Source organism: Typopeltis vanoorti, chromosome 15 (genome assembly GCF_054136105.1).
Source record: "Typopeltis vanoorti isolate ZY-2024b chromosome 15, IOZ_Tvanoo_1.0, whole genome shotgun sequence".
NCBI classification, from domain to species: Eukaryota; Metazoa; Arthropoda; class Arachnida; order Uropygi; family Thelyphonidae; genus Typopeltis; species Typopeltis vanoorti.
In genome coordinates, this window is record NC_143563.1 from 58,819,302 (window position 1) to 58,837,632 (window position 18,331).

General features: G+C 35.2%; 1 protein-coding gene across 1 annotated transcript in view; it reads right to left on the reverse strand.

Moving 5' to 3' along the window:
- mael (germ-plasm component protein maelstrom) overlaps positions 1-18,331 on the reverse strand; it is a 216,816-nt gene that overhangs the window by 137,671 nt on the left and 60,814 nt on the right. The window contains exon 5 of the mRNA XM_090405551.1: positions 8,875-8,916. Coding sequence (XP_090261677.1) covers positions 8,875-8,916 — 42 coding nt within the window. The remainder of the gene's footprint in view (positions 1-8,874; positions 8,917-18,331) is intronic.

Sequence of the window (18,331 nt, forward strand, 5' to 3'; positions counted from 1 at the left end):
ACAGTCCTGGTATGTTGCAGACGTAGATGCATTTCAACACCTTGTGGAATCTATTCCAAACTGCATATGTGCTGCAATTCAAGCTAATGGTGGTCCAACGGAAGTATTAAATAAAAGTTTCTAATTAAGTGGCCGGTATGTGTACTATACATCCTGCAAAAATTTTGAAAGACAAGTCCTCATCATCAAATTCCTGATATAACTTCAAAGACTGCACAAGATGATTAAGAATGCATTACTACTACTAGATTTCTATCAACAATATTCCTCCAAATTAATTTGTTAATAGTCAGGACTCCAATATTATCAGCTTACATTTCAGTCTTTCAGGAAACTGCTAAATGAATCAATCCATCTAGATCCTGGTTGTTTCATGAGTCTTTGTACTGCAAACTTGTTTCCCCCCTCCCATTCTGTTTAAGCGATCATATCATCTTAGATTAGACACATTCTCTCATATTCAACCTAACAACTGTGAAAACTTTTGATACAACATTAAAGGATGCCAAATTAAGATTTTCATCTGTCTGTTACAATTGGAATAATTTCATTTACTTACTGTTGAATTTATATTGTGGTTGTGCTATGCAGATGATGGTTTCAAACCCAGTAAGATATAAGGCAGTTAATAAAGATTTTTACATGATTTATTGCTTTGTTTTGTTGTAATACTGTAAAAAAAAAAGGAGAAAACATAACATCTAAGCATTTTTACAAGATCATATTTGTAAGACAAATGTACAATCTGTTAAAGGTTATTGTTAATTAGGTATTGTAGTTGTTAAGTACATTTGATTAAAAGAAGCTACACTTGTAGAAATAACAAAATTGGGATATTATTATACAAGTCTCTAATTAGGCAAATATTGGATTATGGTTCCCAACTTTACTCAAGGGGTGCTTAAGGGTCAAAGATGTATAACTGAGAGCAGACCTCCACATAGCCTTTAAAGGAATGCAGAGAACTACCAGAGCTTCTGAAATGATGTTCAATCCTCACCTTCTTGTGGCGCACCCCATTAGGTATCTACCTGGATACTGAACACAATTTGGGATTTAGCTGACCAAATTGTATTCTTATTGGTTTAAAAACAAAACATAAAATGGTACAACATGATAGAATTTCATGCCAGCTGGGAAGTTGCCAGGTTAAACAAGGCTCCCCATTGTCTTTGCCAGGGAACCAGGGCGAAAAGTCAGCTACTCAAACAAATCCTGAAACACCCCAACTCAACAACACCAGAGTTCAAGATTGGTACTATCAACATAAGAAGCCTGAATGGCAAAGAAATGGAGCTAGCTGAGGAATTAGATATGTACCAGATCAACATAATAGGGGAGACTGAAACAACCAAGACAAAATTGGATGGAATTTTTCTGAGTAATGAATACAAAATGTTATATTCAGGCAATGACAATCATGGAAAAGAAGGTGTAGCTATAGTATAGAACACAAAATATGAGGCTAATCTTCTTGAATGGCAAGCAATATCAAGTAGAGTGATGTGGGCAAATATCAGAATGGCAAACTGGAAAATGGGACCTATCTGTGCCTATGGTCCCACAGAAGGTTCTCCTAAAGCAGAAGTGGAGGAATTTTTTTGAGGCTTCAGAGAAAGCAACTGACACAATGAAAAATGAAAAGTTGGTCCTTGTTGGGGATCTAAATAGCAGGGGTAGTAAATGATTATCAGACATACAAAAATATTTTGGGAAAATTTGGAGAAAAGAGCAAAGCTAATAATAATGGCAAATACCTGTTGGATTTCTGCTCAGGACATGGACTAGTTATTATTAACACAATGCTCCAACATAAAAATGTGCACAAATTCACATGGAGAGAAGATGCAAGGAATAAGAAAGTCTCATCGACAGTGGGTGTTGTCTCTGTCTAGTGCAGGACACTACAGTGTACAGAGGATTTGAAATTGGAAGTGATCACCATTTAGTCTTGAGGAGGATAAAATTGAATTTCATATTAAAAAGAAGAACATATAAGCAAGTTTTTTAAAGCGAATAAAAGTTGAGCACTCTCAGATGTGAACTGTAGACTGAAATACACAAACATTATTCAAGAAAATATGAAAGCTTGAGAACAGGAACCAAACCTTGATTCATTGGCAAATCATGAAGAAAACATTGATTGATTCAGCCAGAGAGGATGTGGTGAGGTTGTCTGCAAGGATAGAAAAATCAAAACTACATGGTGTTAACACTTTCATTGCCAAGTTGAAAATTGGAATTTCGTGTGGTGGCCAAATTTTTTTTATTATTTTATTTAGTTAGCGACGTCCACGCGATAACGCGTGATCGGCCGTTTGGTGATAACTCGCATCGCGAGTTTGGCAATGAACATGTTAAACAGACAGTGAAGGTTAACCCTCTCTACCTTAGGCATACAATTTAATATCAATTCCTTTAGATGCCTCTTAACTATTGCTCATACACTGCTAAAATCCTTCACTTGAAGGATTTTAAACCATGGCACAACTTTTAGCTTCCTCATAAGCTTGTCATAATCACCTGCCTTGCAATTTCATATGTGTTCCTTTGTGACAGAATATTCCTCATTTTTTAACAATCTCCCAAATCAAGACTGCATGGTCGCTTTCTCCAATCGGAAGCAATGTGGCCACCTTAGTTAAAGATGGCTCTTTTGATCCTATGACTAGGTCCAATACATTTGCATCACCTCATTAGACAGCACTATCACATGATGCCTCCAGCAATTATCTCTCATTAGATGTATAAATTCCATTTCCTTCATGTCATGTGATCTTCCTTCCTTCCAATCTATATCTCCATGTCGAAGTTCATAATAATTCACTCGACCTGCAATCATTGTACTAATTTACTAATGCATATCTTCCAGATCATCTGTGGAAACTACCTAGCCTACATCAACAATCAACTGTATATTTTGTCTTACTGGCCTTGATCTCACGCCAGAATGTTTCAAGTCGCCCTCCTGCCTATCTCCTGTTCTGTTTGGCTGCAATTCATCTGCTATCATCAGCAATACCCCTCCCCCATCCTATCTTCTCTATCTTCCCTGAAAATGCTAACCCTGTAACTACATCTGCTGTTAGCCAAATCTCATTAATGCCTATAACTTTTGCCAAAGTTGCACTAACCAATACCCCTAATTCCTCCCTCTTGTTCCTGATACTTCTGGTATTAGTATATAGAAACCACAGCATCCCTTTATTCTCCTGCCCACCATTACTTCCTGAATTGACTACCCTATTCAATATTTTTTTATCGAGAAACTAGATTCTGCAATTGGTCATTCTCACACTCACTGGCCTCATGGGTGGCTTCACACAAATTCACCTGAATCCACCCTAATCGCTTAGCTTTTCCTCAATTTGTGCTTCTGCATGCTCAGTGAACAAAGCTCTCTCTCTCTCTCTCTCTAGACACCTAACATCAAAACCATTTGAATGTAGTGCATCAGCTTTATACATATCCTTCTTTCTGTCAAACACACCACAAACTCTACATCATCCCTTCTGCACAACCTATGTATTGATTGGTATGCTATCAATGCCCTCCTCAATTTGTCTCTATCATAGTGTGGCAGGAGACTTGCAATTTTTTTCTTTCTTGCTTCATCCAACAATTCCTGCACATCCTTCCTCACAGAATACCTCTCAGATCATTAATGTCAACCAAGACCATTAGTTCTTTCAGCTTATTTTTGCATCCAGAAGGCATGACTAATATTAATTTCTGCACCAGGGAAAACATGGTTTTGTTATACTTTTGTCAAGTATTCCTCTGATCATTAAGTCCCCTTACATAATTTTCTCCTTTCTATGTTTTTCTCGTTTCTTGATATGATCTCAATTTTCACCTTGGACCATCTGCTTCTTTCTGTTCTCAGCCCTAGTAATCTCTAGCCACTTCTGCAACTTTTCAATTTCGCACTTTGTACAGTAAAGGCGCTACCCAAACTGTGGGCCGCAGCCACCTTGGGGGCCATAAGTTTTGTAGAGGGGGGGGGGGTGCGTGAAATAATGAAAACAAATTTAAAATGTTTTAAGACTAAGTAGTTCTTTTTTTTTAATCTTAAAAGAAATGCATTTAATTTTTATTATTTCTTTTTTTGTTATTTTTTATATTTTAATGGGAAAAAATCATACACTGGTGTTGGTTCACAAATTTTGCTTCCTGCATATTTCAGCGCTTAATGAATATTAGTAAATATATGATTATTCAAATAAGTTTCATTTCAAAGGTATTGATAAGAAGCAGAAAAAATATTACAAATGCAAAATCTTGAATATAAATACAATAAATATTATAATAATATATGTCTGTATTACGATTTTTTTCCAGATGGGGGGGGGGGGGGCATGAAATATTTTAATTTTTACAAAGGGGGCCTTTACATCCATACGTTTGGGAAGCACTGCTGTAAAAGATAACATTCAAGTGCACTATTTCCTTATTTATGTCTCTTTCTTTCTCCTGTATTTCCACTGCAGTATGTTCAATATTAATTCCGACATTTTAACATTTTACTATCAATACTTGCTCCTATACTAATATTTGCTTCATTCTTGTCACCTAACTGGCACTTACTGTCAAAACACTTAATACAAACTCATTCACCTGTTTTATTCACCTTCCATAAATCCTTTAATTTTTGCAATGAATACATCTCACACACATGACACTGTACAAAATCACATAAATTCAAATCACTCAATGTCTTTGCTACCATTGTTTTGCCGGTGTTTAAGGGTCAAAGCTGTATAACTGAGAGGAGACCTCCACATAGCCTTTAAAGGAATGTGGAGAACCGACCAGGGCTTCTGACCTAATGTCCAATCCTCACCTTCTCGTGGTGCACCCTGTTGGGTATCTACTTAGATGCTGAACAAACAAGGATGGGCTGGCAATTTGGGATTTAGCTGACCAAATTGTATTCTTATTGGCTAAACCAAAATAAAAAACGATGGTATAACATGACAAAATTATATGCCGGCTAGGGCGTCGCCCGGTTAAACAAGGCTCCCGTTGTTTTCGCCAGGGAACCAGGGCGAACAGCGAAAAGTCAGCTACTGGAATAAATCTGAAAACACACCTCAACTCAACATCGCCAGAGTTAAAGATCAGTACTATCAACATAAGAAGCCTGAATGGCAAAAGAAATGGAGCAAGCTGAGGAATTAGATAAGTACCAGATCGACATAATAGGGGTGACTGAACAAAAAAGACAAAAACTGGCGAGATCTTTCTGAGCAATAAATATAAAATGTTATATTCAGGCAATGACAATCAAGGAAAAGAAGGAGTAGCCATATTCAACACAAAACACGAGGCTAATCTTCATGAATGGCAGTCAGTCTCAAGTAGAGTAATGTGGGCAAATATGAGAATGGGGAACTGGACAATGAGACTTATTTGTGCCTATGGTCACACAGAAGGTTCTACTAAGGCAGAAGTGGAGGAATTTTTTTGAGGCTTTAGAAAAAGCAACTGACATGATGAAAAACGAAACGTTGGTCCTTGTTGGGGATCTAAACAGCAGAGTAGGAAATGATTGTGAGACATACAAAAATATTATGGAAAAATTTGGAGAAAAAAGCAAAGCTAATAATAATGGCAAATATCTGTTGGATTTCTGCTCAGGACATGGACTGGTTATTACTAACACCATGTTCCAACATAAAAATGTGCACAAATTCACATGGAGAGAAGAGGCAAGGAATAAGAAAAGTCTCAATGACTGTTATTGTTGATAGATGTTTTCTCCCTGGTGCAGGATACCAGAGTGTACAGAGGATTTGAAATTGTAAGTGATCACTATTTAGTCCTGAGCAAGATAAAACTGAATTTCATATTGAAAGGAATAACATGTAAGAAAGTTTTAAAGCGAATAAAAGTTGAGCAGCTCTCAGATGTGAACTGTAGACTAAAATACACAAAGATTATTGAGGAAAAAATGAAAGAGTTTGAGAACAGGAACCAAACCTTGGAGATTCAGTGGCAAGCCTTGAAGAAAGCCCTGATTGATTCAGCTAGAGAGGGATGTGGTGAAGTTGTCTGCAAGGATAGAAAAATCAGAACTCCATAGTGGACAAAGGAAGTTAAAGAGGCAGTGAAGGAAAAGAAGAAAGCATATCAAAAGTTCCTGGCAAATATGTCAGCTTGTGCTCTTAGAGAATACAGAGACAAATGCAAGAATGCTAAACACTGTAAAACTAGCTAAACAAAAGTCATGGAAGGACTTTGGCAAGAATATAGAAAATAAATATCAAGAAGGTGGCAAAATATTCTGGAGGTTGTTGAAGAAGGCTTAGGAATAGAGGAAAGAGTGCTGTAAAAGGAGTTAGAGATGATAAAGGTGACATGAAAACTGGAGAAAAAGATATCCTTTAAGTATGGAGTAATTACTTTGAAACACTTCTAAATGAAGCAAGCAGTGATGACAGCACAGTGGTAAAAAACACTGACCATGCATGCAGTCAGGAATACATATCCATACTTGAAGTAGAAAAAGCCATCAAAGGCTTGAAATGTGGAAAGGCAGCAGGAGTAGATATTCGACCAGAAATGCTGAAGTATGGTGGTATAAGAGTCTTACTGTGGCTGCACTGCATAGTTCAGAAAGCCTGGACAGAGGGACGAATTCCTGATGATTGGAGTAAAACTCTCATAGTACTCATATATAAAAAGGGAAATAAAACTGAATGTGGGAATTATAGAGGTATTTCCCTACTGAGTGTTCCTGGCAAGATCTATGCAAGTATACTTGAAAAACAGTTGAGAAGATTGTGGAAGAAAAGCTTGGTGAAGAACAAGATGGATTCAGGCCAAATAGAGGCTGTCAGGATCAGATCTTCACTTTATGACAAATAGTCGAGAAAGCATGGGAATATAACAAAGATCTGTATTTAAGTTTTGTTGATTTGGAAAAGGCATATGACAAGGTGCCAAGAGAGAAGCTATTCAATACTCTACAGTTATATGGTGTCAATGGGGCATTATAACAAGCAATACTTAGTTTTCATTTGAGTTGCAAGTCAGCAGTTAGAATTGAAGGAAGTACAGAAAGATGGTTTAATGTTAAATCTGGGGTGAGACAGGGATGTACATTATCCCCTCTGTTATTCATTATCTATATGGATCACATTATGAAGGAAAGTGGTATTAAACATGATATCAAAATTGGAGATGTTAATGTCAGCTCTTTGCTTTATGCGGATGATGTTATACTTCTAAATAAATCCGCTACAAGTCTGCAAGATTCGCTGACTAAATTGAATAACTGTTGTAATAGATATGGTATGAAGGTCAGCAATTAAAAGACAAAGACAATGAAAATAGGTAGAATTGTTGAAAATGTCAACTGTGTTGTGAATGGAGAACCTGTGGAACAAGTAAAACATTTCAGCTATTCTTAGGCACGATTTTTAGTGAAGATGGTAAATTAATTATAGAAATAGACAACAGAATAAGCAAAGCTGGTATGGTGGGAAGTCAACTGAATAAATTCATATGGAATAAGAGAGAAATTAGTCGGAACTCCAAATTAGCTGTATACAAGACAGTGTTCAAAGCAGTTTTAACTTATGGATCTGAGAGGTGGAGCAGAAGTAAAAACCCATGACCAAAGACTAGAGACCGCAGATATGAGCGTCCTGAGAAAGATTATAGGCGTGAACAGATGGCATCAATGGCAATATCATATTAAAAACGAGGATATTAGGAAAGAACTTGACATTGTCAGCATCCAGGAATGTGTCAGCAGAGCTAATCTGAGGTGGTATGGTCACTTAAACAGAATGGGCGAAGAAAGATTAGCAAAGCAAGTGTTCTCTGCCAGGTTTGCAGGAAAAAGACCCAGAGGAAGACCAAGATATATGTGGATTGATATGGTACAACGTGCCTTAGACGATAGAAATATAAGATCTGATAATGTTGGAGTCTTGACAAGTAACAGACTGATTTGGAGAAAAATTGTAGATAGGAAGTTAGTAATGATGCAATTTTTTTCATGTAGTACTATCATATCCTGTACACCCCTTGAGGGAACAAACTAAATAACTTGCTCAAACACACACCGATATAAAACAAAAACCACAGTGAGTTAACCTAATATTATGAACCAAAACGTGAAAAAATGACATCTTTTGGCAGAGGTAATAACACACACAAAATGCGCCCTCTTGCAGCAATCAAATCAGTTAGATCAAATGTACCACCCGAGGATGGAATATACAAATGCATATAGCAAATATACAAAGTTTATTTTTGTATTTGATCTTTCTTTCCCTGCTTCATTTCGTTGTCGGTTTCAACCATACTCTACTGACCTTACTGTTAAGGCTGAAAACATGCAGAATAATCTTCAGCATGGGTTGCAGAAAAATAAGTGAATTTATATAACTTCAAGAAAGAATTAGATGGTTGCTATGGCAAGAAGACAGGTTAATTAAAAGTTATGTATAATAATTATCTAAATTAGCAAAGCTGTATGTGCTTGGCTTGTTAAGTGCTTATGTATAAATACACCATAAAAATAATTAAAAGATGCAAGAGAATGAAGGATGATATGAGAGAATGTACACCCATATGTGGCGGTGTATGCTGTTATAAGTATTGGTTTGACCACAGTCGTAATTTAACTGGTTTCTCTTTTGATGTTCTGGTTATCTACTCACTAAAACAAAGCTTGAAAATATTCAGTAATCACATGCAACGTCTAGGTGTAATGATGAATTTGGTTATACAGAGAGTGCATGCTGTTGCCACACTAATGGAAGTTGTCATAATAATAAGACAATGAAATCAAAAAATTATTTCTACAAAACACAGATTTGTAGCTAATTATGGAATTATAACGACTGTTCTAATACTTACTGTGTTCCATAGCTTCCCGACTATAACCTACTGGAATGCGACCTAAAATGAAAAACAATAATTCTTCAGATCAGTTGATTTCTCAGAACAGCCATTTTACTATCATTAATAATGATATCAATATCAGATAAATGCATGCCTCCTACTTATGGCATAACAACACTAAATATGAGTTCTGAATGATATACAGTGGTGCCTTGGTTAACGGCATCAAATAACGACATACTTGGTTAACAACAAGTGGCTGTAAGAAAAAAATGTCTTGGTTAACAACACAGGCTTTGGTTAACGACTCTCGATCATGTGAACCTCTATCTGATCTAAAAAACCGGAATTTTCCCATCGCACTCAGAGAACAGCCACGTAGCATAGCTATGAAGCTCAGATATGTTTGACGCATCATAGCCAGCTGTTTACGTTTTCCGTTTATTGTTTCTTTTCTTGTAGTACTGTATTTTATTTTAAAATTTGTTGTCATAAATGCATTTTATGATGAAAATGTATTTAAGCATTTATTTTTTGTGTTGGTTCATATAGACAATAAATCGGCGGGGTGTGTGTCACTGTTTGTTCACCATCAAAAGGCAAAATAAAATCTCATCTGTATAATAATCGTTGTATCTATAAGCTGCTAATCAGTGTATGTTATGGTAAGTGCTGTATTTAATATTGTCACCTTACAAGCAAAATGCACTAAGTCAAAAATTGCAGGTTTCGAATTTAACTGTTAACTTTTATTTCAAAAAGTTTTTTTTTTGAACTTTTACTTTTATTTTCAGGTGACGATATGTTCTTTGTATCCCTTGTCTTAGTGTTGTACAATTTATAATAATATCGTATTTTGCGTATTTTTTTTTATAGAGTGAATTTTTTTACCGAGTGACAAAATGGGTTCCAAAAAGAAAGCTAGTGAGGGAAAAAAAACAGAAACATTTTTTATGTTGAACAGAAGAAAGAATAGTAAAACATCATGAAGGTGTAAGAGTTATGCAGCTAGCTCAAATATATGAAACCAGTCATTCTACAATATCAACCATTTTGGCTAAGAAAGAAGAACTTATGGTAGCTAAGGGAACTTCAAGGTTGAATGTCAGAGAGCTTCTTTTTGAGCAAATGGAAAATCTATTACTAATTTGGATCAAAGAAAGAGAAATGGCAGGTGATACTACATCTCAAAATGCAATCTGTCAGAAAGCTAAACAGATTTATCAAGATTTGAAAAAGAAGACTTCAGGATTAAGTTCTGAGGTAGATGATGATGATTTCAAAGGTAGCAGAGGTTGGTTTGACAACTTTAAAAAGAGAACAGGAATTCATAGTGGTCAGACATGGAGAGGCAGCTAGTGCTGACAAAGCAGCAGCAGATAATTTTGTCAATAGCTTTACAAGAATTATAGAAGAAGGAGAATACCTACCTCAACAAGTCTTCAATTGTGATGAGACTGGGTTATTTTGGAAGAAAATGCCCAACAGGACATTGATCACAAAAGAAGAAAAAACACTTCCTGGACATAAACCAATGAATGATAGGTTAACATTGCTTTTAGCAGCAAATGCAAGTGGAGACTGCAAGGTAAAACCAATGTTAATCTACCACTCAGAGAATCCCCAAGCATTCAAAAAGTTCAATGTCTCTAAATCCAATCTCTGTGTTTTGTGGAAGTCTAACAGCAAAGCCTGGGTCACAAGAATAGAATTTAGAGACTGGATTCGCGAAGTGTTTGGACCAACTGTCAAAGCCTATCTTGAGCAAAACAATCTGCCTCTAAAAGCCATTTTAACCTTGGATAATGCACCTAGCAATCCAACGGGCATACAAAAAGAGCTACCAGAGGAATTAGATTTTATCAAGGTGATTTTTCTTCCTCCCAAGACTACATCTCTGATTCAACCGATGGATCAGCTGATAATTGCAAATTTTAAAAAACTTTACAGAAGGGCACTTTTTACCAGGTGCTTTGAAATGTGAAGCTACCAACATAACCCTAAGAAAATTTTGGAAGGAAGAATTCAACACTGTCATAGCAATTAGGCTAATTGTAAAGGCTTGGCAAGAAGTAACAATGAAATGTCTCAAAGCAGCATGGAGGAAACTGTGTCCTTCCTTTGGTAATGAAGAAACTTCAGATGAAGGACACAAATTGGCAAAGGATATTATGGCAACTGCTCATGATAACTGACTACTGACAAGCTAAAAGAACTTTTCAAGCAGCAATGTGAAGAAAAGGAAATGGAAATTTCATCTGAAGATGAGGATGGAGAGAAAGAACAAATTACGACTGATGAAATCAAAAATGTTTTGGCAAAGTGGGAGGAAGTTCAAAATGTTGCTATGAAATGGAATCCAAACAAATCTGAGATTATCAGAACTGCAGATCTATTTAATGAAAAATCCATGCAGTTTTTCAGAAACATTTTTAAAAAAAGAGGCAGAAGCAGACAACCCTAGACATGTTTTTTTACAGGTCTTTGTCAAAAAACTCCGAAGTGAGCCTAATTGTCCTTTTGGTGAAGATTGATAATTTAAAAAACTGTTTTCATGAACAATCCATTTTATTAATGTTAATTTTTTGTAGCAAATACATATACTGTACTGTATAATAAATAAATGTTATTTACCATATTTTTATGACATTTTAAATGAGTTTTATCTGCATTTTTAATATATACTATGGTTGTGGGGAGGAGCCGGAACAAATTAATCAATTTTCAATTAAATCTTATGGGGAATTGCACCTTGGATAACGACAGTAATCCCAGAACAGATTACCATCGTTAACCAAGGCACCACTGTATATGTTATTAACAATATACATGTAAACAAAGAGCCACATTAATTGTAACCAAGAAATTAAGTGAAGTAAATAATCTATTGTTTTTATGGCCATTCAATCCCCCATAAATCTATCATCATACATTAGTGGACTACAGGTTAAATAGCCCTGCTCTACAAACACGGACTTTCTGTAAGTCATTTATTTCAGGTCTCTAATAAGCAGCATAGCAGTCTCACTCTGGATGATAAAAATCTACTGCCCAAAGACATTCACTAATGTCCATGCCACAATAGATATGAACCTACAACCTGGAGACACACTCTCCACTTGGTAAACCAAGTTGGTCAAATATAATGAATATATCTAATTATACCTATCCTAAAAAAAGCAGTTTATGAGTTATATAATTATATTTGCAGAAAGCTACCATGCCAAAATGAAATAGAATTTACACTATCTGACGATTCATTTCTCAATACTAGGAGACTAAATGCTAATGGTGCTTACAAACCTTTTTAAAAATGGAGATTTCCGAGATATCCTAAAGCTTTTTTTTTTTTTTTTTTTTTTAAAAATGATCAAGTTTACAAACTGTAATGTTCCTATGGTATATCTTATGTTGTGCAAACTTGAACTTATGATATCTGAGAAAATAAACATAATGATGTAGCTTATAAGAAAAATCAGGTTGAACCATGCATGCCATATTGTAAACCATTTCAAAGTGAAGTGGTCTGCAGTCACAATATCACTAACATCCAAATACACTCTTAGAAGAAAATTCATAGGCACAGTTTAAATAATCAATCCAATATCACACATTCACTAACCTGCAGCACTTCAGATTTAATAATTCCAACAATCTATAGAAATGCAAAACAAATGAAAAATTATGTAGCAAGTGAAAGAGACTAGTTCTGTTACATTCTTAACACTTTATTGATGTAAAGATGTATCTTTACATCAATCTTCTATATACCTACTTAACAATCTCTCCATAACTACCTATTAATATTAGTCTGAAGTAGTCACTAAGGCAGCAAAACATATCAGTAGTACTCTTAATTTTGACATAAAGGAATGAATCTCAGTCAAAAGCATTTTTCATAAAATCATTCTTACATTAATGTAACAAACAATGACTAATATTATATCTGAACTCTCATCATAAGACATGCATCATAACAGAAAACGTTTTCAACAGTAAAGTGCACCAATACAATGGTGGATTTAAAAACAGTTAAAAATAATAGGTGGTACTATATGCAAGAGGCAGTATACTAAAATTTTTATATGGTTCAGGAAATTTTAACCATATATAATTTTTTTTATTATTACGTAACCCTCCAGGGTGTCCAAAGACTCATCGAGGGAGGGCACCTACTCTATAACTCTCCATCTCCACCACTCAGTCCACCAACTACAATGAACCGCAACAAAACCAACGCCATCCACCCACCACCACTAGTATTTTCACAGACAATCACAAATATCCATGCCCACAGCAGGATTCGAACCCACAGCCTTTTGGCTGGAAAGTGGATATACTATCCACTCGGCCAACCAGGCCGGCTATATACACACAAGGTCCAACACACACACAAAAAAAAAAAAACTAACCCTATAGCTTTCTAGAGGTCTCCGGGTTATAGGGTTACTATAAACCGGAGAATGGGAGGGGAGATACAAAGAGATGGTTATAGAGCATGTTTTAATCTGTCACTGTGAGACAAGACTGAACTCCATACATTGCTTTACTCAGTAAAAGTGGACGCGTGTTCAAATATAGACGTTTTCTTACCCTCGGTCAGAAAATGCTGAGGTGCAAATATGAACAGTAAGTTAACATAGAGTTTCTTGTGAAACTGAAAAAATTCACGATGGAAACTTTTCAATTATTGGCCGAGGCTTATGGTGAAGATTGCATGTCTCGTGGATACATTTTTGAATTGCACAAACGATTTTCGGAAGGCAAAGAAACGTGAAAGACGATTATCCAGGCCACCCACACACATAGCACTTACTGATGACAATGTTAAAAAAGTGCGAAATGTGATTCAAAAAGACAGAAGTTTGGGTGTTCGAGTTGTAGCTGAGAAAGTTCATTTGGACATTCATTTTAGAAATTATGGACTTTACAACAGTGTTATAAATAACTCTTTACATTACATGTAACTTAGCTTTTCCTGTATATTTGTATATGCTCCCGATGATGATCTTGATATGAAGATTGTCGGGATATTAAAAGAGTTATTTATAACACTGTTGTAAAGTCCATAATTTCTAAAATGAATGCTGATCACCGTGTAACACTAAACGAAAGGTTCATCTGCTAGAGTCACTAAAGGCAGTATCAGTTATTAGTAAATTTGTCAGAAAGGAAAGTCTAAAGTGTTCCTCACCTGGAAAAAAAAACAAGGAACAATCTAGATGAGCAAGAATAATTCTATCCATAAGACATGATATTGAAGTCCTGACAAATAAGAATTTAGAAATTTTACTCTTGAAAGACACTTGTGACATTATGATTAGGAATTATAGACATGTTAACACAAGAATATTTTAATATTTGCGAAATATTTCAGTCTGAAATTAACAGACTATCTTCAGTGGCTACATAGGAACAGTTTTTAACAAGGTGGAATACCAACAATTAATTATTCAAAAGTAAAACGAGCCACGTGATGTTACATTGCTAAGCATTCAAGAGGAAAATTTTCAGTGATGATTAAATTATAGATATTAATTCACAATTTCATATAATAATCTTAATTTATAAAAAAACATTAGACTAATGTAGGAATTAAAAGTCTCAACTAAAAAAAAAATGAAAACAACAAAAAAAAATTTTTTTTTTAATGTGCTATCCTGATTATTTCCTATATTTTTGATAAGGATATACTGCACAACAAATCTGATAAGTCTGGACTGGCTCAGCATGGGATAGAGACAAGCCACAACATCCTCTGGTCCAAGACTCGCCTTCTACACAGATCTCGCTATAAATTTGAAAGCCTATTCAAAGAAAGTGCTGAAGCCTTACTTCAACGCCCTAACTTGAATCGAAATGACTGTATATCCTTATCAAAAATATGGGAAAGTTTAATCAGGATAACACATTAAAAAAAGTTTTTTTTAATTAATTGAGACTTAATTCCTTAGTCTAATGTTATTTATAAATTAAGATTATTATATGAAATTGTGAATTAATATCTATAATTTAATCATCACACTGATGAAATTTTTCCTCTCTTTAATGCTTAGCAATGTAATATCACACGGCTCGTTCTACTTTTGAATGATCAACTGTTGGTATTCCACCTTGTTAAAAACTGTTCCTATGTAGCCACTGAAGATAGTCTGTTAATTTCAGACTGAAATATTTGGCAAATATTCTAATATTCTTGTGTTAACATGTCTATAATTCCTAATCATAATGTCAGAAGTGTCTCTCAAGAGAGAAATTCTATTCCTTCACAGGGAAAACTACCCAAAAAAAACGGTAAATTAGGTAAACTATCAATAATACAATGTAAGTTACGAGAGAAGATCATCTTTCTGAAAAAATGCTGCGACAATAAGATTATTCCTAATTTCGCTAAGATAAAAGAAACTATCAAATCTCCTGGAGCTCATAATATCTACAGGAACACCAGTTTAGCTTTAATCCGTAATCAACTCAGAGCAGCTAAACATGATCTTGCTATTAACATTCGTCAAGTTTCTGATCTCTGTACCTTTGTCTCCACAAACTTAGACCCACATCTTTCTGACATAGTTCTTAATGTGGCTAAACGCTCTATACAACATTCATATAAAAAACAGAATCAACATCTAAACCTCAAATTTGATGTTCTTGTTTCTAGACAAATCAAGCCTTTCCAAGTTCCAGATAACTGGCCGTTAACATGTCCGGTCGCCCTTTAACAAGTAGTGAAACACTAATCAAAAGGACATGATTTTGCTGTAGTCCCTAAAAAGATTCCGTATCTAGATTTCCTGGTTAACATCGAATGGAACCTTAGTCATTTCTCCAGTGAAAAGGCTAATTCTCTCCACCTAGAAGTTGCTTCTACGCTACTTAAAGCCAAACTTCCTCCTTCCAACTATCTCCTTCTGAAAAGAAAGTGTTATATTTCTTAAGAAGCAACAGTCACCTTGTTATCACTAAAGCAGACAAAGGAAAAGCAAAAGTAATTATGGATTCTTCAAACTATAGAAGAAAAATTTTCTCTTTTACTTCGAGATAGCTCAACATACTAAGAACTTGATCACGATCCCACCAACAGGCAACTGAAGAAATTAAATTCCCTTCTAGATGAGGTGATAAGTTTGGATGCAGACATGATAGAAAGGCTAACACACATTTCGCAAGACCTACTAGATTTTATGGTCTACCTAAAATCCATAAGACAGATATTCCTCTTTGTCCTATAGTGGACTGTATTGATTCACCTACTTATCGCATAGCCAAATATTTACCGAAATTATTGAAATCACATATAGGCAAATCATGCTCTTTTTTGAAAACTCTTCGGATTTCCTAAATAAATTAAAAAATATCTCATTACAACCTACTGATCTTATGGTGAGCTTCAATGTAGAATCTCTGTATACTAATGTACCTCTCAAAGAGACTTTATAATTACTTGCTGACATCTTTCCACAAGATATTATAAAATTATTTGATTTTGTGATGCACTCTGGATATTTCTTGTGTCAAAACAAATTCTACAACCAAGTGGGAGGAATGGCCATGGGAAGTCTACTTTCACCTGCTCTAGCCAACTTTTATTTGGAACATCTAGAAGACTTACTGTTTTCATCTACATTCTCTCAACCATCCTTTTGGGTTAGATATATAGACATCTTTTCAGTGTGGCCTCATAACAGAGATTCCTTACCTTCCTTTTTAGCCAGAATTAACTTACATCCTCGTATTAAGTTTACCATGGAGAATGAAAAAGACAAGTTATACTTTTTAGACATCCTCCTCATCCGTTCACCTTCAGATATTCTAACAACAATAGTTTACAGAAAATCCACTTCCACTGGACGTTATATTCTCAAACAATCTGCTCATCATCCTTAACAAAAAACAGGAATCATAAAATGTTTAATCCGACGAGCTAGAACTGATTGTTCAACTCCTCATGAATTACAGAAAGAACTTTCAACTATCAAACATCACATGAAATTAAATGGCTTCTCTGAAAAAAGTACACAACATCTGTTCGATTCCTGCAATCCAATCCAGAACAACAAAGAATCAACATGTCGAGTTCCAATTCCATATATTTCCGTGATTTCGGAACCAATTTCAAGAATTCTGAAGAAATATGATTTAACAGCCACTTACAAACCGATTAACAAAATATCCACCTACTTCTCCTCGTCTAAAGATAAACACTCAACTATGTCTCTGCCTGGTGTGTGTGTGTGTGTATATCAAGTTCCTTGTAACCACAATATGTCCTACTTTGGACAAAGAGGATGCTCTACAGAAAAGAAAATTCAAGAACATGAATCATGCATTCTGCACAACAAATCCAATAAGTCTGGATTGGTTCAGCACAGGATACAGAAGCCACAACATCCTCTGGTCCAAGCCTCACCTTCTACACAGATGTCACTATAAATTTGTATGCCTATTCAAAGAGAGTGCTAAGGCCTTACTTCAACGCCCTAACTTGAATCAAAATGATTGTATATCCTTATCAAAAAAAAAAAAAAAAAAAATGGTATAGTTTAATCAGGATAACACATTAAAAAAAAAATTTTTTTTTTTAATTTCATCTATAATTTAATCATCACCTGATGAAATTTTTCCTCTCTTTAATGCTTAGCAATGTAACATCACATGGCTCGTTCTACTTTTGAATGATCAATTGTTGGTATTCCACCTTGTTAAAAACTGTTCCTATGTAGTCACTGAAGATAGTCTGTTAATTTCAGACTGAAATATTTGGCAAATATTACAATATTCTTGTGTTAATGTGTCTATAATTCCTAAGAATTTAGAAAGAAAGTATGAAAGAAAATTAGTAATAACATAAGCTTATGTAGTATCCTGTACACCCCTTGAGAGTACATTAGGAATTTTATAATGATTTATTAGGGTAGAGAAGCAGGAAACTGCCATATGTGCCTAAGATGACACAATCTCTGTCACTCATATACTGAATACATAAGGATATCACTGAGTCACAAGACAAAAACTATGTCTAGACAAACTGTAACCACTTGTCAATTCTTTGAAACTAATAGCAGCTAAAGCAACTAAACAATCCTATTTGAATTTTTTGCGACTATCTCTGTAACTAATTTTCTTATGTACAAATCCATTGAAGTAGACTTCTTGGAAAGAAGTTACCGGACATCATAGCGTGAGGAACAAACATCCATGGCACCTACCTTAAGATATAGGATCTCCTTTCACTGTAAATGATTGCAGCAATGCTATGGAGCATACTTTCTACAAGCATACAATAACACGGGAATTTCAGACCATTCTTCCAGTAGGCATGTAATGAGATCCTGGACTGTTGTGGGACAGACATCTCTTGACCTCAACCAATGCTCTGCTTCATCCCAAAGATGTTCAACAGTCTTGATGAGGGCTCTGTGGAGGCCAGTCAAGTGTGGTGACATTTATGTCCACAAACCACGTAGTTACAGCA